Here is a 22,668-nt window from a genome sequence, read left to right as displayed (position 1 = left end):
TCAAATGTCAATCTCATCCAGAAACCTCTTCACAGATGCATCGAGAATTATGTTCGAGTAAACATCTGGGCACCTTGTGGCCCAGTCAGGTCGACACATAAACATCACAGGAGAAAAGACCAGCGTCCATTACTGTCCCAAGCACAGGCTGGACTCAAAATACTGTGTTAGAGAAGAAATGTGAAGAAAATAGCATCTATGATCAAGTACTAACTATGGTCATTTGTGGTCATGGGGACACGAACGGTTTATTTCTACTTTTCTGAATGTTTTGTGTTTTCTGTAATAGAACTAAGGAAGTAAAAACATAAGCAGCCATTTAGTCCCATAAATGGAGTGTCTTGTACTCAGCTTCAACTGGCTGATGCTCCTTCCCAACCCCGGTGAGGGTTAAACTGTCCACTCCACGAAGGGGAGGGGGCTAGGCCAAGCCAGCGCCATCCAGGGAGGCTCACAGCCACCTGCTGGACACGCTGCTACCCCGGACAGTGAGCAAGGCGGGGTGGGCTGGACTCGGATGCACCTATCCCCCTTCCCGCCTCCAGAACCACACCGTCCAACACGCAGCCCCTTGCCACATGCAGCCACTTGCAAACGGGGCCAGTCTGGACTGAGAAGCTCTCAAAATGTAAAACTCAGAGAGTTGTAAAAGGGCATGGTTAGTGTGTTATACAAACTCGTGTTTCCACACCGACTGTGTGTTGAGAGGACATTTGGGGATCTGGGGTTACAGAGAACGTGCTACTGCACCTCATCTCAGCCGTGTTACTTTCTCAAGACCATGCAAAACGGCACACGTGTCCCCTGCCCTTTCCGAGTACAGCGGGCAGATTTGCTCCCAGCCTGCGGGGAGCCATAACAAGCTCTTCTTTGGGGGCACAACTCCTTCCAGTCCCCTAAATAAACCTGAGGCTCATTGGAGTAGATGAACTTCGACCCAAGGTAGCTCTGACAAGGAAGCCCTTAGAGCAGGAACCAGGTGGGAATCGCCATCGGGACCCCCAGAGCCAACAACGCCAGGCCCTGCCCACCCGCCCACTGGGCTTGACCTGTTGCCCTGACGTTCGGTGCTGAGTGCTCACCCCTTTAAGCAGAATGTATGCTCAACTTGATATATATATTATATATATATATATATACATATATATATATATATATGTCACACGTACACACACACACATATTATATTATATATATGTATTATATATATATTATGATATATATTATATATTATATATATCACACGTATACACACACACATATACACACACATGTATATGCACACATGTGCACACAGATATACACATGCATGCCTGCATGTGCAGTGTGTACAGGCATACGTACACTGTGCATGTGCACACATATGTATGTGTATACATCCACACACATGCATACACACAAGTGTATGTACACATACATGTGTACACATACACATATGTGCACACAAGCATACATATGTGTGCACACACGTGCATACACATATACATGCACACATGGGTACACGCGAACATACACATGTGTACATGTCTACATGCACACACATGTGTACACATACACACATGTGCACACAAGCATACATATGTGTGCACACACGTGCATACACATATACATGCACACATGGGTACACGTGAACATACACATGTGTACATGTCTACATGCACACACATGTGTACACATACACATATGCATGTGCATGTACATATGTACTCATACATATGCATATACACAAGTATACATATATATACATATGCACACATATACGTATACATATATATGTGCACACACATAAGATCATGCACAAATACAGATACACATGCACACACGGGCACGCATACATACGTGTGCACACGCATACATGTAGACACATGTGTGCGCAGATATGCATGCACCCGTACGCATACACACATGCACACATATACATGTATGCACATATGTACACACATTTGAATGCAGGTGCATGCACACACACATGCTCACACACACATTAAGCCCACAATGTCCGGATGAATGAGCCACACCTGCTCTGGAGAACACAAGTTTCCAAGGTAGAGGGCAGAGATTCTCCAAGACTAGGGGCTCGGTGGGCTGTAACCCCCACGGTTAGCACCCACTAGTCGTGTTCTGTCACAGAAGAGGGGCTGTGAGGAAGCTGTAGCAGACCACCCGGGGCCTCCCAGAAATGGGTGCCACACCCCTCCTGGGCAGGTCCTGAGGCCCCGTGCGTCGGAGCGACAAGCCCACCCTGTCTTCTGAGAAAGGGCGCGGTGGCCTCACCTGGCGAGGTGCTGTGAGGTGCCTGGACTCCGGCAGCGCTAACAAGCGGCACCACTGAGCGCTGGAAGCTTCCAGCGAATGTCTGCGCACTTCCCAGGTTGTCTCTGTCCGAAGGTAGAATGACAGCACTGACTACAATGACACAGAACAAGAAGCATTTAAAATACCTTTATTGTCTCATCATTGATGCTGTTTCCATCACACACTTCACAGCGGTTCGCCAGCTGGACCATTTCACTTGGGTGTTTCTGCCAACCTTCACTCTGCCTCCGTCGTGCACCTCAGTCCTCGGTTTCTTCATCTTCCATTATTGTCAGTGTTGCTGGATTTAAGATAAAGAAAGAGTGGATCTTTTGAATGGAATACTCAGCCACGTCATGAGGTCTGTGAACACGCCAATTATATGCCATGTAAACAATGATTTACTCAAAGGCCAGTTTGGTCAGTGGGTCTGTGCTGCCTGCTCTGTTACCCAAGGAGAGCGTGGCTTCTGGTGGCTTCACTCTGCAGAAAGTGCCCTGAGAAGGTGACGCCCTGCCCTGCGGGAAAGACCACAGCTCAGACACGGCTCAGTCAGGGGCAAGGATCTGAATCCTAAAAGATGTTTCAGAAGACCTCTTCTCCCCGCCCTTCTGCTTCCCAACTGCTCCAGTAAAAACCAAGTCTCCATGACTGACGGGTTAAGGAGAGACCCAGAGAGGGCGTGTCCCTGCAGATGCCACCTCAGGCAGAACTGACCATTTGGGACGCTTCCTTCTCTAACCCGGCCAGGTGCTCGCCTGTGAAAAGCAACGATGGCCAGAGCCCCGGGAGAGACTTAATACATATACCAATGCCTGTGCTTCCTGCAGAACACCCCCCTGGGACCAGCAGCAGCAGACCATCAGGCCGTCACGGTAGCGGCCGGGTCCCCACACCACCGCCAGGACGTGCCCGGCACAGACGAGCTCCCTCAGTTGCACCCTGTGCGGGGACAGCCCTCCACCTCACCATCCTCTTCCTCCTCCTTGCTGTCCTTGCTCCTGTTCAACGGCTCCGCACTCCCAGCCTTGGACCCCACCTGCTCGCCGGAGAGCGTCAATTCCACTTGATTGCTGGACATGGGTGACGGAAGCAGTTCCGTGCGGACTTCCTTTTCTCTCCTACTCTCCTGAACAACTCTAACGGGAAGAGACTCTTTGTTACAATCAGGGAAATTAAAGATGGAAAACTGAATGGGCCACTCAGTCCTCCACCAGGACGTCCCCCTCAAACAGGGTTCAGGGTTCAGGATCACGCTTTGCCTTAATAGCTCCCAGGTTAGTTTCCTATACAGGCTGCAAACACACAATCGTGTGTGGCATTCAGATTCCGGAGGGTGAGAACAGGGACCGGGCAGTATGACTGTGCAGAAAGGCCACTCAGGATGTCACCGGGCACCAGAGGAGTTCCCACAGGAGGGGACTGGTTTTCCTTGCTGCGGGACAAAGTGACTTGACTAGTCTCACTGGCTTTTCTCCACGTCACAAGGGGGCTTGTGGTGGGGGTACCTTGGCCCCGAGTGGCAGTGAGGAATCCAGGCCTGCCTGTGGGCAGCTGCCAGTGGCCATGGCCTCGTGTCCTCCCCACCGAAAGGAGAGGGCAGATTCTCATCTACACCGTAACAGCAGACACCGGACAGGGTTCTCACGGGCAAACGGGGGCCGGCAGGGGGCTGACAGTGTGGGTGCTCCTTAAACGTTGGCATGGGCCGGGGGTGGGGGCTGCTGTTAGGAGCTCAGGCTCTGAGAGGATCCCCCACCTGCTCCCTAGCGCCCTGCGTCCTGCACCTTTTGCGGGTGAGTTCAGACAGGGAGAGACAACTGACCTGTAAATGATAGTGATGACAAAGGCCCCAGCAATGATCACGATCAAGGCAGAAAACACCTGCACGTAGACTGGAAAACAGTTTGTTACAAGTCAGTCCTGTCTCCGAGGTGGGCAGTATCCCTGCCCCTGCCCAGGCGGCCTCTCCTCTCCTCCAATCCTTCCCTGAGGACACTGCCACAGGCTCCACGCGGGCCATGAAGAGGACAGCTGAGGGCCGCCCATAAGACAGTGGTGCGGGCAGCTCCCTGGTCTCCTCCAGAAAAGCCCCTTTGCCGCCCATGATCTGGGCCTCCCTCCTCCAACTCCCAGGAACCTGTTTCTCCATCTTCAGGCGAGTTATCCCAAGGCTGCCGTACTAACAAGGGGCTCCACTGTCCCCACGCTGCCCATGTCTTCCCTAGATGAGTCCACCGGAAGAGCCAAGGCCTCAAGGTGACTCTCGGAGGGGGCAGGCGGCCCCTGTGGCCATGGTCCCCAGCGCAGGAAAGCTCTGGGCCCCTTTTCACCCCCGTGGAAGCAGGCGCAGGTGAGGCCCAGCCTTCCCTTGGGGACCCTCCACCGCAGGACCCTCTCCCACCCAGCTGGGATGGACGTGTGGGTCTCCGTGTCCCACAGAGCGGTCTCAGGCAGAGCGAGGCACTGTATCCGGGAGCCCTGGTGCCCACGAGCATGCCCCGGCGGGAGCCCTCCACCCAAAACAGTCTCCGACGGGCAGAGGGAAGGGTCCAGGGGACTGGAGGGCAGAGCTGAGCTGAGCTGCCAGCAGGTAGCACACACACTGTTGTCACCACTGCCGCTTCTCTCGCTACTTTCACTCTTAAGGGACAGAGACCAGCCTCCTTGCAAACCCCACCCTGAGTGACAAGATGTGCTTCAAGTCTCTTACCTCCTCCCATAAACCGTTTTCACCCATCCTTAACTGGCAGGAATACTGCTGGACGCTGTGTCCTTGGGAGCGGCCTTCGTGTCCCGAGGCAGCTAGAAGAAAGCACCACTAACCAGTGGCTTAACGCAATAGCGAAGTACAGTGTCTGGGTTATGGAGGTGGAAATCCAAACTGGAGGTATCCCTCGAAGACTCTGGGAGGTCCTGCCTGCTTCTTCCATCTCCTGGTGGGCCCGGCGCCCCCGGGTGTCCTTGTCCTTGTAGATGCGTCCCCCGCTCTCTGCCTCGTCATCTTGGGGCATCTTCCCCACGTGACCCTGTCTTCATGTGGTGCTCCCCTGTGTGCGCTGCGTCTAACTCAGGCTCCTCTTGGAAGGACACCAGTCGTACTGGAATCAGGGCCTCTACTCCAGCGTGACCTCATCTTCACTGATCACATCTGCAAAGACCCTGTTTCTATGCAAGGTCACATTCACAGGTACCGGAGGTTTGAACTTCGGCAGATCACTTAGGGGAACACAGTTCAACCCACGACAGAAGGTTAAGCAGTAACTGCAGAGAAAGCTGCTTCCCAGGCGTGGGAGGGTGACTCCAGTGGGAATTCTATTCTCTGGACTGAGCCAGAGGATCTCTGAGAACGGACGGGGCCTCCGGGATCCTTTCCATGGGGGCTGAAGTCAGAAAACTGAAGGGGGCTGAAGCCAAATGCTTAATTTTCTCATATTGATATGAGCTCAGTAGGGGATGGTCAGACATAGGAAGGGTGCTCCGTGGTCAAGCGTGCATCAGAAAGAGGACGGAGGGGGTGGGGGGCTGGCCTGTGTGGTCACCAGCACACCACAGCACTGAACCAACTGGCGAGCTGCTTGTTGGAGGCTCTGTTCTAATCAGCCGGGGCTTCTCTCAGGGATGCCTTTCCCAGGGCAATGTGTTCACCTGAGTTCACCTCTCCATCCCCAGGGCTAGAACCACCAGCCTCTAAGATGGCCTGCAGGAGGGCTTGCCTCCTGTTATTCACACGCAGGTCAGTACAGACACCTCCATGGGGCAGAGATAGCATTACCTCTGAACCAGGGTGTAACTTCTAAGGCTAGGTCAGAGTGTCACTGTGGCTTCTACCCAGCTTTCTCAGGTCACTCACTCTGGAAAGAGACAGTCATGTCATAAGGACAGGGAAGCAGACCTCATGGCATGGGAAAGGGGTTCCTGTTAACCGTCAGAACCACATGCCCGCAAAGGGAGCCACTTTGGAGACCTTTCAGTTCCGGTCGGGCCCTCGGATGGATGAGTGGCCAAGCCCCACACCATCCAACTAAGCTTCTAAGCCGTCACTTTAGATCATTTAGACACAATTTAGGAATTGTGTCCCCCCACCCCCCAAGTGATCTGTTGGTCCAAACCTCTGGTACCTATGAATGTGACCTTATTTAGCTAAACTTTGAGCAATTTGTTCTGCAACAATAACTAATACAAGCGTGTAGTCAAAGGGCTTGGCTCAGAGAAAGTATACTTTGAGTGATGCGGAATGAACTGAACGCAAGGACCCAAGTGAACGAGTGAACCAGGACCTTTTAAGGGACAAGAAAGGAGCCCTCAAATTCTTGAATTCCAGGGAATATATGCTCCTCAGTGGATCCCTTACTTCATGGTGTAAATTTAGAATTTACGTGAGTGAAGCCATTGAAGAGACACACGCACATGGACCATGTGTGAGTATTCAAGTCTCAGTATAGCTTCCGCATCTTTACAGGTGCAAGTATTTTTGGTCCTTGGCGTCAAGTTCCTGGAGGCAGAGACTGCATCTCCGTGACTCTCTCTGCACAGGAGCTGGCCAGCACACAATCTGTTATAAATGATATGTATGGTGTATCATAAACAAGATACTGTGATTGGTCACAGAGAAATGGCAGCAACTGAAGAAAGTATAATTTTCTTTCAGAAATCTCTTGGTAAGTTCGCCCCCAGATGCAGTTTAAAGTTTTGAAATCATCTGCATGATTCCCGTGAAGAAACAGAAGTCAAACACTTGGAAAAAAGTGACGTGTTAAATAACGTGCCCTAAAGACTAAAGAATGACAATAAGTCCTTCTCTCTGGATTCCCAATTTGTTCTCAAAGATCTGATGCTAATTTCCCAAGTTCATATTCTTAATAATACAGATTATGCCACAACACAATGTGCACTTCAAACCAGCCAATTTAAGAAGCTGGTGAAAGGTTTTCCTAACATAGAATTATGCGCACAAAGAACTCCCAATACCCTGTCACCGAATACTACAACTTACGCAGCACAAAGGCTCACTTGCCGTCTTGAATGAGAAAGATGTCAAGGAAATGAAAAATATCTTGAGGGCTCAGTGAGAACCCAGATGCAGGGCTCACTGCCCAGACTCTTCCCACAGACGGCCCAGCCTCTCGAGCCTGAAACAAGTTAGAAGTTAAGAAAAAGCCTCGCCCACGCAACTCCTGTATGAACAGTGCAAGGATGGAGAGAGGATGAACCCTTGCCTCCATGCAGAAACGATATCCTCACTTGTAGAACAGTGACGCCTCTTCCAGGACAAAAAATTCTTGAGACTTTGTGTTCTTTTCTGGGTTCCTTACAGACACTGGTAAATCAGGTGCTGTCAAGAACAAGGCTCATTCTGGGGCGCCTGGGTGGCTCAGTCGGTTAAGCGGCCGACTTCGGCTCAGGTCATGATCTCGCAGTCAGTGAGTTCAAGCCCTGCATCCGGTTCTGTGCTGACAGCTCAGAGCCTGGAGCCTGTTTCAGATTCTGTGTCTCCCTCTCTCTGACTCTCCCCCTTTTATGCTCTGTCTCTATCTCAAAAATAAATAAATAAACGAAAAAAAAAAAACAAAAAAACAAAAAAAAGAACAAGGCTCATTCTTCCTTCCCTTCTCCCGTGGCCTTCTGTTAAGTTTCTCAGGATCCACATAAGAGAGAAAACACGGGGTATCTGTCTTTCTCTGTATGACTTATTTCACTTAGCATCACGCTCTCCAGTTCCATCCACATTGCTACAAAAGGCCAGATTTCATTCTTTCTCATTGCCATGTAGCATAAAAAAAGTTAGAGCGGGAGAGAACCAAACCATAAGAAACTCTTAAAAACTGAGAATAAACTGAGGGTTGATGGGGGTCGGGGGGGGATGGGCACTGAGGAGGGCACCTGTTGGGATGAGCACTGCGTGTTGTATGGAAACCAATTTGACAATAAATTTCATATAAAAAAAATTAAAAAAATGGGAAATAAAAAAAAGAATAAGGCTCATTCTTCATATGAGTTATGGGCATAAGTAATAATGTTAACATAAGCAACGGCTCAATTGCATACTAACAAGTACAAAATGGCCAACTCCTGCATAAAATGCTCCTGACAAGATGCTCAGGGGAGGGACAGATGGAAACAGAAGCGGCAGCAGCTTGAATCTATGTGCCCTTGCCAGCTGCAATCTCCCTTGAAGGATCCATTTCACCACCTTCTGCTGTTGGGGCCGTCTCCCTGGGGCAGGAGTGAACCAGGGTGACCACCAAAGACCATGACCGTGTGCGTGACCTCATCAGGGAACCAAACAGCTTCTGCACCTTCATACATAGAAGACTGAAAGAACACATTCAAATGCCCTTTGGATGGGAAGGTCTCCTGCTTTTAGAAGCCCCAAATGGTAAACATCTCTGAAAAACCTCAGGAAGACATCAGAGCCTTCCAGGAAAGAGAACTCCACGATGGAAATGGAAGTGAGCCGGACCCTACTCGTCTGTGGCCCCCAGTAGTGAGATGTGTGAGGCAGGCCACTGAGGCCACAGAAAGACAAAAAGATAACAAATGCAAACAGCAGCAGATGACAGCCAGACCGCCACCAGGGCTGTGGACTCTGCTCAGAGCAAGCCGCCGGACGGCAGGCCATCCCACGCTGGAAGACTGGGGCCCAGGCAGGGTTCTGCCCAAAGGTTGTGGGTTTATGATGAAAAGGCGGAGGGCAAACCCCTTTAGAGACAAAGTGCCGTGACTCCCTGCAGCTCTCACCACCTGCTTGTGTATGACTGGACCGGAGGTTCACCGAAGTCCAGAATTTCCAGTGTGACCTCAGGAATTAAAAAAAAAAAAAACATGGCAGAAAAGAACCCCCCTCCCCCACCAGATCCTTCCTCCATAAAAACCAGTGAGAACATTGGCACCATTTGTCAGAATCTACTTTTTCGGAACTCGGAAACTTAACCAATCAAAAGCTTGCAGATGAACAGATGACGGTCACTAAGAACAGTGACCTGTGGACATTTTAACTTGCCCTATTCCCACTCTTGCTCACCTCTAATTCCATGCGAGTCTTGAACCAATAGCCCACAGTCATGGCAACCACTAGCAGCCTGGCATCCCTGGAGGGAGCAGAGCAGGGCTGAAGATCCTTCAAAGTCCCAGGCCCAGAGCACCGTCATTACTTTGTCCACCTGCCACTTCACTAGAAGATCCCAATTGCAAGGTTGTCTTTGTTTGACCTGACTTGGAGCTAATTTAGTGTGAACAGCTTTCTCTCAGGCATTTGTTGAAAACAGAGGCAACTGTGGAAAATCATGGCAGCTAAAGTGGCCGAAAGCACTTGGGGGTAGACAATAGGTGGACCAGAAAGCTTAAAAGGAAAACCGGGGGAATTATCTGTCTGAAGGGGATTTGAAAAGCTGCGACATATTCCCTGGAATCTAGAAGGCAATGGGCATACTCAAGGCTGTGTACCTATGGAGGAAATACCAGAGAAGGTCCTAGGCTCTCACTTCTGGCTGAACTCAAGGCTCTGTGTAAGCGTGGAGTAAAGATTAAGGCACAGTTGAAAACTGGCTGACGGCTGAAGGTATGTCCCCAACACACACATAGAGCCCCTAAGTGAAGACTGTGAGACATTGTTTCCAAGCATCTCGGCAGATTTCTGTCATTAGCTGACCAGCAGACTAACAAGCAGTGTCTTCAATGGCTGCAGACCACAAAGAATACAGACTTTACTGAATTCATTCAGAAAAGTCATTAAACAACGCCAACAACTTTGGGGAGGTAGCAGAACACAGTTTTCAGAGGTGCCACATATTTCTAAATGTCTAGTTTTCAACAAAAAACATTAGATATGCAAAGAAACAAGTATGGCCACACACACACACCATCAGTAGAAACTGTCCTTGAGGAAGACCAGATGTTGGAATCACCAAACAAAGACTTTAAATTAGCCCCTTTAAATATGGTCAAAAGAGGGGCGCCTGGGTGGCTCAGTTGGTTGAGGGTCTGACTTCAGCTCAGGTCATGATCTCACAGTTCGTGAGTTTGAGCCCCGCTGTCTGTGCTGACAGCTCGGAGCCTGGAGCCTGCTTCAGATTCTGTGTCTCCCTCTCTCTCTGCCCTACCCCACTCATGGTCTGTCTGTCTCTCTCTCAAAAATAAATAAACATAAAAAAAATTTAAATATGGTCAAAAGACTGAAGGAAACCATATTTGAAGAGCTAAAGTATGAGAACGGTATCTCACCAAGTAGAAAGTACCAATACAGACACAGAAATTATTTTTTTAGAAAAGAACAAAACAGAAATTCTGGAATTGAGAATATGATACCAGAAATGAAAACATCACTAGAGGAGCTCAACAGATTGGGGTGGGCTAAAGAAAGAATCTGCAGACTTGAAGATAAATGAGTTGAGATTATCCAGTCCGAGTAACAGAAAACAGGATCAAGAAAAGCTCACAGAGCCTCAGAGACCTGTGGGGTGGACCAAATATGCACAATGAGAGGCCCAGAGGGAGTGGACAGACAGGAGAATGTCTGAAGAAATGGCAAAGTTTCCCACATTTGATGATGAGGATAAATTCAAAGACACATGGCAAACAGTCAAAAGAGAATCTTGGAAACAGCAGAAGAAACGTGCTTTATATAAAGAAGCCTCAAGACTAAAAGCAGATTCCTTGTCAGAAACCATGGAGGTCAGAAGGCTAAAAGATGAGATACTCTAAGTGTTGACACAGAAGGACTGCCAGTTAGGAATTTTATACACTGCAACTCTATCCTTCAAAAATGAAGGACAGATTAATACATCCCCAGATACACAAAAACAGAGATTTCATCACTAGCAGACCTGTCTTACAAAAAATGCTGAAGGGAGTCCTTCCAGATGAAAGGATAGGATACTAGACAGTAACTCAAATCCACAGTTGTCATCAAGAGCACCACTAGATGCAGAAAAAGAATTTTATAAAATCCACCACCTTTCGTAATAAAAACCCTCCAGAGAGTAGGAAGAGAAGGGAACTTACTTGACCTGAAAAATGGCCTCTAGTAAAACCCACGGCTACCAGCACATGTAATGAATGAGAGGCTGAAAACTCTTTCAAGATCAGGAACCAGAGAAGGATGTCCATTCTCACTGATGAATGGAATCAGTGAGTTTCTAGCCAGGGCAATTAAGCAAGAAAGTGAAATGAAACCAACTGTATTGAAAGAAAGAAGTGAAATGATCTCTATTTGCAGATGATATACTCTTATATCTAGAAGATCCTAAGTAATCAACTAAAAATGGGAAGTCATAAATGAACCCAAAAGGTTGCAGGATACAAGATCAATATACAAAAGTCAATTATATTTCTGTATTCTAGCAAACTTTCGATTTTCCTGTGTATATTCCTACGGTTCTATATACAATCTGAAAACCAAACTAAGGAGATATATCCATTTACAACAACATCAGAGAGAATAAGATGCTTAGGAATAAATTTAACAAAAGAAACACAACTAGAAACTATAAAATACTGTTGAAAGAAAAGATCTAAATAAGTGGAAAGACATCCTTGTTCATGGATCAAAATTAACATTATTAAAATGGTAATACCCACCCCCAAGTTATCTATAGATTCAACACAAATATCCCTATCAAAATGTCAGATGGCATTTTTTTCAGAAATTGACAAGCTGATCCTAAATTAATATGGAAATACAAAGAATCCACAGTAACCAAAACAACCTTGAAAAAGAACAAAGTTGGAAGACTCATGCTTTTCAATTTCAACATTTATTATAAAGCTACATTAATCAAAATGGTGTGATACCGGCTTAGTGGAATAAAACAATAGTCCAGAAATAAACCCTCACATTTACAGGCAATTGATTTTCAACAAGGATGCCAAGCAATTCAACGGGGGAAAGAATGGTCTTTTCAACAAATGATGCTGGGACACCAGGATATCTATATGCAAAAGAATGAAGTTGGATCCCTGCCTCACAACACGTAAAAAAAATTAAAACTCAAAATGGACCAGAAACATGGATGCATAAGCTAAAACTATAAACTTCTTAGAAAATACCAGAGATGTAAATCTTTGTGACCTTGGATTAGACACTAGTTTCTTAGCTAGGACACCAAAAGCACAAACAGCCAAAGAACAAACAAACAAACTAGGCATCGTCAAAACTAAGAAAGTTTGTGCTTCAAAGAGGCACTATCAAGAAGGTAAAAAGACCAAACAGATTGGGAGGAAGTAGGTGCAAATCACGTATCTGTTAAGGGTCTACTATCCAGAATATACAAAGAGCTCTTACAACCCCACAATAAACAGACAATCAACCCAGTTAAAAATCGGGCAAGGAGTCTGAATGGACTTTTCTTCAGAGAAGATATACAAATGGCCATAATAATGCATATGCAAACACACTCACCATGGTACTCATCAGGGAAACACCAATGAAAACCCCAGTGACCTACAACTCCACATCTACCATGATGGCTATAATCAAAAAGACAGACAACTAGTGCCGGCGAGGATGGGGAGAAACTGGAATCCTCGCGTACTGCTCTTGAGACTATCAAACAGTGCAGCACTTGGGAAAGTAGTTTGGCAGTTCCTTAACAAATGTTTTAAATATAGTTAACATAGGATCCAGCAATTCTGGTTCTAGGTAAACACACAAGGGAAGTGGAAACAGGTTCATGCAAAAACCTACACACAAATGTTCATAGTGGCATTATCCATAATAGCTAAAAAGTGTAAGCCACCCAAATGTCCATTAAGTGATACAGGGGTAAACGAAATGTGACATGTCCATATACCGGAATGTTATTCAACCATACAAAAGCATAAAATGCTGACATGTGCTACAACACGGATGTGTTTCGAAAACATTGTGTGAAAGAAGCCAGATACACAAGGCACACACTGTAGGATTCCATTAATAGGAAATGTCTAGAAGAGGAAAACCCATAGAGGCCAATCGGTGGTTGCTGGGGGTTGGAGGTGGGGTGGGGAACGGGGAATGGGGATTGTCCAGCTGATGAGTACAGGGTTTCTTCTGGGGATAATAAAAATGTTCTGGACGGGATAGTGGGGATTCAACTCTGTGAATATACCAAAAGCCAACGAACTGTGTACTTTAAAAGGGTAAATTTTATAGGAATTTGGTCTCAGCAAAGATAACAACCAAAAAAGAGATAACTTCCAGTTGTTTCTATCTACAGGTTCAGGGGAAGGTGTGGGATCCTAGAGATGCCTGGGTCTCCCAGAGGCAGAGATCAGTAGTGAGGGTCTGGACCCAAGTCTTCCCAAGTCAAGATCTGGAAGATACATTGTCATCAGAAAATCTTCCCAGCTATTGATGGTGTTTCTCATGGTCTCTGACTGCGCCTCTTTCTGAGAAGGCAAACTTCCTCTTCTTTTGCCCCAAGTGCCAAATCTTCACCATAAAGCAAGACACAGGCTTCCCCTTGGCAAGCCAGGATCCCCCAGTGGCTTTTGTTCTTGAATCCTTTTGTCCAAAAGGTCACTTTCTTTTTGAAGGCGCTGGCTAGGCGGGATCCAGGTGGCCCCAGTGGGTCACTCTTTGGTAACAGTTACCAGTCACAATTGTTCCTGACTTGCTAGGCCTTCCCGTGTCCAGGAATGAGAGGAAAGTCCCCATGTCTGTCTCCAAGGGCTCAGCCTACCTGGGGCTCAGAGGAGGAAACAAGAAGAAACCTTCCCAGTTGTGTGGCACGAGTGTGCCTTTATCCACTGAGGACGGGGGACAGAGCAGAGTGGCCTGGGACACGCTGTCTCACAGCACCGGAGCTGCTGGGCGACCACGGCCGGCTGCCAGCTCCTCCTGCCTGCCGGCCCCTCCCCCTCTCCGACAGAGCCCTGAGCAGGCTGCCTCATTGCAGAGACTTGCTTGTCCATTCCCAGACACTCCTAGAGCCAAGCATCCTCATTGCTGAAAGGGCCACAAACAGGGCAAGAAGACACATCAGTCGTCAAGTGGAATTTCTTGATGGGTTTGCAACTATTTAGAAAATTCTAGGGGCGGGGGTACCTGGGTGGCTCAGTCGGTTGAGTGTCCAAGTCCTGATTTCAGCTCAGGTCATGATCTCACGGCTCTCGAGTTTGAGGTCCATGCCGGGCCCTGCACTGACAGCACGGAGCCTGCTTGGGATCCTTTCTCTCTCCCTCTCTCTCTGTCCCTCCCCCGCTTGTGCTTGTTCTCGCACTCTCTCAAAACAAATAGTAGAAACAAAGAAGAAGAAAATTCTTGAGGCACAGAAGACCAAAGCTGTGAAGTGTGAGTAAACACCCAGACTGTATCACTAGAGAGCCCTTCCCACAGGGGCCCTGCTATCACCCCCTCCACACCTGCCTCTCCCACCCAACTGTGACTCTCCCGTTTCCTTCCACCGTGTGCCTCCCTCACCACCTCCGGGAAGCGGGCCCTGCCGAGGGTGGCGGCCTCTCCCTGCCCCCTCATCCCTGGACCCCCTGCCGGCCTGGTCTCCCCAGACACATCCCAGGCCCCAGGGGTCAGGATACACACCTCAGTGGGAGTCTGGTTTTGTTCTGACGGTGACAAGCCTGAGGAGAAGCCCCATCGGGGCTCGTCCTTGGCCCTCGTGCCCCGGCTGCAGGGCTCCAGCGCCCACGCTCAGCGGGTCTGATCTTGTGCACAGCTGGTGACCAGCACGCCCGGAACCAGCTGCTTCTGCACCCCCAGCGTGCCCAGGGTCCCAGAAGTACCCTCCCTAGTATCAGGTGGATTCCATCCGGGAGTGAATTTCCTCTGGTGGCTTTTCCCTCACTCACAGACCCTAAAACTGCTCTTCCCACCAAGGTGCCAAGCAGAGTGATGGGACCAGGGAACAACAGAGGCCCGTCCAGCAGGAGGCGCCCGGGAGGGAGGCGGGCTTCCTGGGTACTTACTGGGAACCGCTTTTTCATAGCACACGCCTTTGTAGAAACAGCACCCGAGTTCCTTGCACCGGTCTCTGGTGATGTTGTAGTCACATATGTTGTAGAGAGGAATGTCACACACTGCAAAGCACAGACGCACACAGCCGTTAGCACCAAGAACACAGCCGCAGCGGAGTTCTAAATACTCGTGCCTGGGAGGGGGCACCCGTGGGCTTGCACTGTGGGGTTTTGTTATGCTTTTAATTATGCATCCGACGAATCTCACTTTTACGCGAGGATCTAGAATGAGTTAGATTTCTGAACAAAACAATGTCAAGCTAACTGCACAGAATAATGCAGAGTCCCCTGCTGATTAAGGAGACAGAGCATCTCAGCAGAGTGCTCGCACACATCGGCACTCTGCAAAGCAAACAGAAAACAAAGATCTGATACAGCCAACGGATGTGGGGGGTTCAGGTTATAATGCGTAATTAATGCACATTTAAGCACATGTGAGTTAAAATTATCAACACAGGCTAAGGGGTGGTTCGGCATTTTAAAGTTGAATCAAAAGGACCAAGTGAAATGACAGTTTTGACCAAAAAAAAAAGAAAAAACTCAGAAGTGAACACACTGAACGTGCATGAGCAGATGGTGGGGACAGTGCTCAGCACAGCTCTGGCACCAATGGCTAACGCGTGTCCAGCTAGGAGGACGAGTGAGTCCCCTAACCGGCAGTCAGCAACATCTGCCCCAGACCCTGCTGGGGCTTCCAGTCCCGAGGGAAAGGGAGGAAGGGTCTCCGGCTGCTCCCTTGGGGCTGGTAAGCCTTTCAGGTGCAGGGGCTCCAGGGAAACCCACCGTCCCTCCTGCTCTTTTCTGAGACGTGCGTTTGGAATGTCACTGCGGACACAGCAGCACAGCCCAGACTTGTGGCAGGACCGGCAACACGAGGCCAGGCAGGGTCAGAGATGAGGAAGTCTGGCTGTCACCCTCCTGCCCCACTGCCCCCCACTACAGCCAGGCTTGCTGGGCGGGTGGGGCCGGCCTCCCCCGCCGCCTGCGGTCACCCAGCCCTCAGTCACCTGCCCAGGTCCACCTCAGATGGGGCCTGGGCTGCAGAGGGCCTGCCAGGAGCTCAGGCTGGCCACACGGTGCCCGCTGGTGGCTCCCACAGAATAGTCAGGGTGGCAGCAAACACCGGCTCCAGAGAGTTCCAGGAGACCCAAGACCGCACAGCTGCCAGGCAGAGCCCAGATCTCCCCTTTCCCACTGTCTCCATAGGACCCATTCGGCGGGTGCCCTTCACAGAGCCTAGGGGACATTCTCCACATAGCTCCATGACAGTGGAAGTTTATCTTGGTAAAAAGCACGGGGAGGGGAAACAATCCGTTCAGGCGTAACTTTGTTCATGACTGTCTCTTCAATGTTACTCCCCAGGTGAGAAAACACAGGTATGTGAGTTCCCATGCTGACCACTCGAATGGGATCGTTTGCCACAGCAGCTGGCCCCCCAGCGCACCTGCGCGGAAGCTCAGTGCCCCATTACGCCTGAGACCTCTGTGCCCACCCCCTCCTCCCCAGGACTGTTTTCTCTGCCTGCACCTCCCACAAGGTCCTGATGTGTTTCTGCAAAGGCGCCCAACACAAAGAGCTCATCCACATCTCCATCCCTGGCGTGACCCCTCCGCCCAGCCCACAACCCCCAAGAGACGGGGCAGGGGGTGGGTTAGTGAGGCTTTACTGAAGACATCCTGTAGCCCCGGACTGGCCAGCTAAAAGCATCAAAGGACAACCTGCAGTCATGTGACCATTGGGCACCAGAAGCGGTGCCTTCAGCTGCCCCACCACACGCTGCTCGCTGGGAATGGTACCTGACACCTGACCTAGGGATGGGGCGGAAGCCAGACGGTTGGCATCTCCTTGGGCAGGGCCTGGATGCTAGGGCTGCACCCCGTGCTGCCCATGACATCCAGGGAACGCCAGGGCCCAGGTGAGAAAGGCAACGAGGAAGAGGGAGACGGCAGCCCTTGTGACGGCCAGGCCACTGGGCACCTCCGGTTTTGGAGAAACAGAGACTGGGGCAAAATAAAACACAAGGGAAGGGGGCCCAACATCCCTGGGGGAAGTGCCCTGTGCTTCATGAGGACCAGGTGCCTTGGGTCACAGCCAGGGAGGCGGGTCTGGCTTGGTTCTCCAAGCGTCCTCATGGGTCTTTCCTCTGCCATGCTTACGTGTCCTCTCACACACGCCCTCGTGCAGACGCGTCCTTGCCCGTGGTAACGCAAGGTGCCACCTGCCCACCTGCCTTCCCTCTCCGCCAGCCCAGCCCCCATGCCTGCCCACCCCACCGGCCCATCTCCTACCTGCCCACTCCCTCTACCTGTTCACCTCCCACACCTCAGAGTAACACTTAACAGCCACGTCAATGTCCACAGAGGACGACAGAGACACTTGCATTCACCCCCAAAACTGGTGGAAGGGCAGTTTATGGTCAAAACGCAGGTGGATCACTGTGACCCAGGAGAGCAGGCCCCTCTTTCAGACTAGTGAGGACAGGGACGATGACCTCCCGCCCCCGAACGGCCAAGCCGCTCCAGCCACGCCTAGAGAAGGGGCACCTGGCCAGCCTCAGAACCGGGTGGGCACCAGGGCCCCCGGTCTCACCGCCCTGAATAGAGGCGAGATGGGCCACCCATGCCCCAGGCCCTGAGAGCGGACTGTCCTCCACACAGGCGCTTCCACCAGGAGACTCGGGGGGTACTCCAGGCCAGCCATCTCTGCCACCCACTCGGTGCCCCAGGTGCAGGCCACCTGCCTCCTCTGCACGGAGCCATGTTGATCAGAAACCACAGCCCCTCCCGTGAGCCCCCTTGGCCTGGTTTGGAGCCTGGGCCTGGACCCTGGGGCCTCGAGTGAGACCCACTGACCTTTGTCTCCCAGCTGCCCTGTGTGATGCAGCCCACCCGAGACCGGCCCCCAAGGGCATCCTGAGGGCTTGGTCCTCAGTGGATTCCTTTCAGATGACAGGAGAAATGTGTCTCAAGGAAGCTTGGCCGGCCCGGGACCCTCCCTCGTCAGGCCTGACCCCAAGCCAAATTAAAAAAAAAGAAGAAGAAAACCAAATTTCTTTTCCTTCCACTTTCCTATCTTCTGTTTGTCACTAAAGCAATGCACGGAGAAGGGTTACCTGAGAAGTCAGCACGAGCGTGCACAGCAGGAACGGCCGTTCCCTCTCCTCACGTGGTCCCCCAGGGTCTCAGGCTTCCAGGACACCTACCTTGGGGCTCCCACTGACCGCAAGCCTTGCAGAAAGCCACATTTTAGCAGACTCCTTCAGCACCCAGTACCAGGGGTCCGAATGCAGACCCCAGGCACCAGGGAAGGGGGAGGAGGGCTTTACCGCGGAGAAACGTGTTCCCCTCATGAAAAAGTCACTCTCACCATAACCACTTTGAGACAGAAGGTAAGTCTGACACCTCACAGTGAACCGGGTTTGACCCTAGAGCCCCGGGAGTTAAATGCGTTTCTTGTGAATGCCTCAGGTCCAGGAGCTTTCTTCTGCACGGAGAATTTTGAGAGAGGAGGCTGCACAGCCTTTTCCTGCGTTATTTTTGAAAGCACACGTTCCTTTGCCCCCTTCCCTGGCTCAAGCCGGTGACTAACCGCCATCACCTTGGGGTGGACCAGCCCCCACGGCGGTCTTGCCCTGTTACCTGCAAATTTCTTCAGGAGGTGAGAAGGGTATTTCTTTAATTCTGGTGCATATCTCATCGTAGCAGCTGACGGAGACGCGGGGTCGAGGGAACCTGGGGGAGACAACAGGTCAGCCCAGGTGGGACCTCGCCGGGGGGCTGGCGGCCGTGGTCAGTCTAGTGACAGGGGTGGGGCTGGGCAGAGCGGACCCCAGTCTCACCTGGCAACCACGTCCCCCGCTGAGCCCGCTCAGCCACACGGTCCCACAGTTCCACTTCAAGTGGACAACTTTGGATCCAACAAACTTGCACCTCCTCCCTCCACCGCTCCCACCAGTGGGACCTAGCTCCACTGGTGGGCCCGCCCTGCCCGCTGTGATGTCACACAGACCCATGACATCACAGAGGGAGCACGGTGGCGATGCTGGCAGCTGTAAGGTGGAGGGACTCTCACATGGTCGAGGAGTGCAAGGACCCCAAGTGCAAGGGGTGGGGCTTTGAACACCACCAAGACCCCCTTCTGCGTGACACCCAGGCCTGGCTTCTGAACCACGGGTTTGCATCCTGCCGGCACTCCTGGATCCTCCTTCTTGGGGTGTCCACATTTGCTGAGATAAACCCCCCACCTCTGGGATGTGTAGCCCATGGAAGGAGACAGACCACGTCAGATCAGACGTGTTACAGAGAAAAAGACAGCAGAGCGCAGTCAGGACTGATTTTCTGCTTACACAGGGTAAGCGGGTGGCCTCGGGCTTATGTGGTGTCTGAAGAGTTTTGGGAGAAGTGAGGGAGAGTGTGCAAAAGCTTGAAGAAGCAGCAAGTGAAGTCCACGGGGTGAGGCACCCCTGGCCAATCTGAGAAACCAGGAGGCTGTGCACTTAGGGACCTAAAGACCCAAATGGACAAATCTAGCTGGGGCTGAGGTCCCATGGTGGGGTGGAAAGCCATCTGAGTGCCTTGGAGAAGGAACCTGCTGGGGCCACAGGACCTCCATGAGGCCCGGGAGGTGGGAGTTCGGGAAGAGTGGGAGAGAAGGGGAGGCCTGTGCCCAGCCCAGAGAAGTGAGACCAGCGATGAGGCCCAGGTGACCGTCCTGTCCCTGTCCCACACCTGGAGTGAGGAGCAGGGACCCACTGGGGAGGGCTGGGTGCTAGCAGATGGCAGGTGGGAAGGAAGCCCTAGGACATGGCAGGAGGGTCATGGAGGCCACAAACAGCCAGCCCTGTGAGGTTAGGGAGCCGTGCTGGCTGAGCCCGGGGCAGTGAACCAGAAGGGAGGGGGTCAGGGAAGCATCGTGCTGGGACCTGTCCCATTGTGACCCCAAGAGCAGTGGCTAGGGAGTGTCAAGGCCCCAGCCGGAGGGAGACCTGGGAGAGGGCAAACCATGACCACCAGGCCGCCACAGAGCATGGGATGGACCTAGGAGCACGAGGGCGGCAGGGAGAAGGCCTCAGCAAGGAGACCAGCCCCCCAGTGAGAGCAGCCTGGAGAGCAGGGGGTCTGTGGTGAGGCCGTGGGGTTACACCAGGCGGGTGCAGGCTTTGGTCCCCCTCCTTAAGTTTCCTCATCTGTAACACGAGGGTCAGGACCCAGTGACCGATGCGTAGCTGTTGCCCAGTGAACAGTAGTGCCCACATCTGGGGTCCTGAGGGTCAGGCAGGGCTTCTGGCAGCCCACACGCTAGCCCATCACCCCCCACGTGTAATTCACGTACCGCACGCTTCACCCACTTGCAGTGGGCGTATTCACAGTTTGCAACCATCACCACCCACGTGAGAATGGTTCCATCAGCTCAGGAAGGCTCCCTCTCCCCCCAGGCTCCACCTCCTGTCTGCAAGGTCTGCCTCTGCAGGTTTCCTACCGACAGAAGCACAGAGCACATGGTTGTGGGTGTGTGTCTTTCACTCACAGGGTTTCAAGCTTCATCCAGGGAACGGTGTGCCTCAGCACTTGGTCCTCTGGCGGCTGAACAGTGTGGATGGAGCTCATTTGCTTAGCCGAGTATCGGCTACGACATGTGCGGCCGTGGAGGGCACAGGCTGGGCAAAGGGAGCAGCCAGCATGGCCTGCGTTGCCCGTTACCCCGAGTCCTGTTTCCCCGGGATAAGTAGTGACCGCCCTTAACAGATTTTATTCTAGTTAAGAGAAAGACACTTGCTGTTGTCAACTGTGAGGTCTTCCCGTGGGACAATGTGGGTGTTGTCCTGGGTTTTCTGACATAGGAAAAGTACTGTGGGGGCCCATTATGACTTCCACAAGAACTTCAACTACTAGCCTTTTACAAACGCTCTAATGGGATTTGGTTAACCTACGACAGCAGCATCACTCCAGCCCCACCTCTGAAGAGGCCAGTGCCTCAGACAGATGCCACCAACCTGGGGGGGCGTAAAGACTGGGCAGGGGAGGTGTGTAGCACTGTGGGAATGGGGCGGGGGGGGGGGTGGTTAGGACAGGATCCAAGTCAGCTCAGCTGGGTGGGCACGGGCACTCTGGGAATCCTCCTCGAGGGCAGGGGGAGCCAGGACCACTGAGGGAGCAGCAGCCCTGCCACATTGTGCATCACTTGTGGGCAAGGACAGGGAGTGGGGACAGAGCCCATCAGGATCTCCTGAGAGGTCTATCCGCCCAGGGGAAAGAGAAACAGGCTGGTGGCCAAAAAGGAAACTGCACAACTAAAGCAGCTCTGTAAAAGCATGTGTAAAACACAAACGATGCAATTGGCTGTGTTTACGAGGGAAGCAGGGCTTCCCTGGGGACTGAAGGGCCAGAAGGGAGGGTCCCCTGGCCTCTCCTCCCAACTGCTCTCCAGACACGATGACGGCAAGGCCAGGGGACCACGGTACAGGGAATGGCAAGTAGTCTCAGGGGGCCCTGACTGTTGACTCTCCTCTTCTGTAAGCTTGACTGGCTCCATACGAGAAAGCCTCAGGCACAGCAATCAATGTGTGTCTCGTGACTGACAGCACCGAGCTGAGACCAGTTCTCCCCTGCTACTGGACATGAAGCAGATGCCAGACACCCACAGAACCACGCACGGGGCCACCAGCCTGCTGGCTACCTGCACCCCCACCCCAGGCACTACACTCCAAGACTTGGGGCCCTCAGAGCACCAACCAGTGCCCGGAGCACTGCCTCAGCAATTGTCCCCTCTGCCCAGAGCCGGGCTGGACGCCTCGCACCAGCACCCAGGAGCTGGAGAGACAGGCAGCCTGCCCGACCCAGTCGGGGCCAGGCACCTTTGCTTTGCGGAATTGCAGGGGGAAAGCAGAGCCAGAGAGGAGGTCCTGGGGGGACACTGAGGCCAGCTCCACTTGCTTTATGAGCCAGTGGCCAGCGGGTGTGCACTGCCACAACTGCCTTTCTGAGGAGTCCATGGGGAGTCCACGGCATGGGTGTGTGCACACCAGTACCGAGGGAAAGGCTGCAGGCAGCATTCAGACCGAGACTCCTTTTTTCGAAAAACTAGAAGTGCAGTATCGTTAAGAACGTTACTTCTAAAATGTTTTCTGGGACTCTGGCAAATTCCATCAAAATTAAAACACACATTTCTAGAAATAAATCGTACAGCAATACCTACCTGGTTGCATACAGGATACTCGCCGGAGCCTCTGCAATACCAACTGCCCGCCCCCCCAGCACTGAAATAACCTGATGCTTTCCACCAGTGGGATATTATGCGGCTGCCTGTACTCCCCAAAATGGACAGATACTGGGGATTCGTTACCCACAAAAGGCAGTCCCAGCAAAAGGCATAAAAGTTCTGTACTCTGAAAGTTTCGAGTTTTCTTTTTCCTACCTAGGTCTT

General features: G+C 51.6%; 1 protein-coding gene and 1 long non-coding RNA gene across 3 annotated transcripts; one reads left to right on the top strand and one right to left on the bottom strand.

Annotated features, from left to right (window-relative positions):
• Positions 1–2,426: 2,426 nt before the first annotated feature.
• On the bottom strand, positions 2,427–20,915 carry TEX29 (testis expressed 29). Of its 2 annotated transcripts, none has more exons than XM_042930311.1 (6): positions 20,773–20,915; positions 18,885–18,977; positions 15,199–15,309; positions 4,121–4,190; positions 3,265–3,434; positions 2,427–2,596 (listed from the first exon to the last, which is right to left on the bottom strand). In XM_042930311.1, the coding sequence occupies exons 2-6, from the start codon at positions 18,940–18,942 to the stop codon at positions 2,556–2,558; spliced, it is 450 nt and encodes a 149-aa protein (XP_042786245.1). In that variant the 5' UTR covers positions 18,943–18,977; positions 20,773–20,915; the 3' UTR covers positions 2,427–2,555. The 2 variants fall into 2 exon arrangements, with proteins under 2 accessions (XP_042786245.1, XP_042786238.1); XM_042930304.1 differs by lacking the exon at positions 20,773–20,915 and adding an exon at positions 19,085–19,243.
• LOC122215207 lies at positions 19,270–22,636 on the top strand. Its single transcript, XR_006200307.1, has 2 exons — positions 19,270–19,596; positions 21,763–22,636. It is a non-coding gene; the product is annotated as an uncharacterized LOC122215207 (long non-coding RNA).
• The last annotated feature ends 32 nt before the right edge of the window (positions 22,637–22,668 follow it).

The sequence above is a fragment of the Panthera leo genome, chromosome A1 (genome assembly GCF_018350215.1).
Source record: "Panthera leo isolate Ple1 chromosome A1, P.leo_Ple1_pat1.1, whole genome shotgun sequence".
Classification (NCBI taxonomy): domain Eukaryota; kingdom Metazoa; phylum Chordata; class Mammalia; order Carnivora; family Felidae; genus Panthera; species Panthera leo.
The sequence above is the reverse complement of the archived record's forward strand: the minus strand, read 5'-3'. Positions and strand labels throughout refer to the sequence as shown.

What these genes read in the sequence shown, in the direction of transcription:
- TEX29 (XM_042930311.1), bottom strand. Translation starts at nt 18,942, where the DNA reads ATGAGATATGCACCAGAATTAAAGAAATACCCTTCTCACCTCCTGAAG. An exon ending in CTATGAAAAAGCGGTTCCCA is followed by an intron (nt 4,191 to 15,198) that starts GTAAGTACCCAG and finishes ACTGTTTTCCAG; the next exon opens with TCTACGTGCAGGTGTTTTCT. An exon ending in CAAGGAGGAGGAAGAGGATG is followed by an intron (nt 2,597 to 3,264) that starts GTGAGGTGGAGG and finishes TCTTAAATCCAG; the next exon opens with CAACACTGACAATAATGGAA.